Source organism: Trypanosoma grayi, assembly GCF_000691245.1.
Source record: "Trypanosoma grayi strain ANR4 Tgr_1098_V1, whole genome shotgun sequence".
NCBI classification, from domain to species: Eukaryota; Euglenozoa; class Kinetoplastea; order Trypanosomatida; family Trypanosomatidae; genus Trypanosoma; species Trypanosoma grayi.
Genome location: NW_008826717.1, coordinates 4,533 through 5,252, shown reverse-complemented (window position 1 = coordinate 5,252; position 720 = coordinate 4,533). Strand labels below are relative to the sequence as shown.

The 720-nt window shown below is 59.4% G+C and overlaps 1 protein-coding gene across 1 annotated transcript; it reads left to right on the top strand.

Moving 5' to 3' along the window:
• Positions 1-332, top strand: DQ04_10981030 (hypothetical protein; the record flags this gene model as incomplete). The annotated part of the gene is made up of 1 exon (XM_009316412.1): positions 1-332. A coding segment is annotated over one exon (332 nt), but the record flags the coding sequence as incomplete, so codon positions are not given.
• Between the last annotated feature and the right edge of the window lie 388 nt (positions 333-720).

The following is a 720-nucleotide window of genomic DNA, read 5'->3' as shown; positions in this document are numbered from 1 at the left end:
CAAGACGGCTGGCCGCCACACACGGCGGGTGCGCGTCGCCGGGTCCGCGGCGCTCCGGCCCCTCCGGCCCCTCCCGTCTCTTCCAACCCGCTTCAGCAGTAACACCCGTCGTCTCTAGTCGCCGGTCACGCTCAATGAGCCAAGGCGGGGGCAGCGAGGATGCCGCGGCGTTGCTGACGCTCACGGCGGTTCGGAACGAACGACAGTTCTACTACGACAAGCTGCGCCACATCGAGACACTCGTGGCGCCGCTCACGGATAACACGAACGCAACCAGTGAGGCGAAGAGCCTGGCGTGTAAGGTTTTAGAGATACTATACGCAGCGGATTAGCTCTGTACGGGGCGTGGCGTATTCCAAAGCTGCCTGCGTGTTTGTTGATTGGGCGAGAGAGAGGAGGGGGCCTGCTCGTCCCTCTTTGTGTGCGCTCGCTCCCTTCGTGCGACGTGGGGGTCTCGCACGCACGCTCGAATATGCAGAAGGCACAAGGAACGGAAACAAAGCAAAAGAAAACAAGAAACAAAAAAAAAAGAAAACGAAAGCAAGGCGTGCGCCGACGCACAACTACAAAGTGCTTACTTTCTCTGTGTGTGTGTGTACATGTGATGCACTTCCCGCTGTGCAGGTGCTGCGGCGCGTCATCCGCTTGGACCACCGCCCAGCAAGACCGTTGGTGGGGGCATGTGACTCTATACTTGACGCGAGGGTGGCTGCATTTATG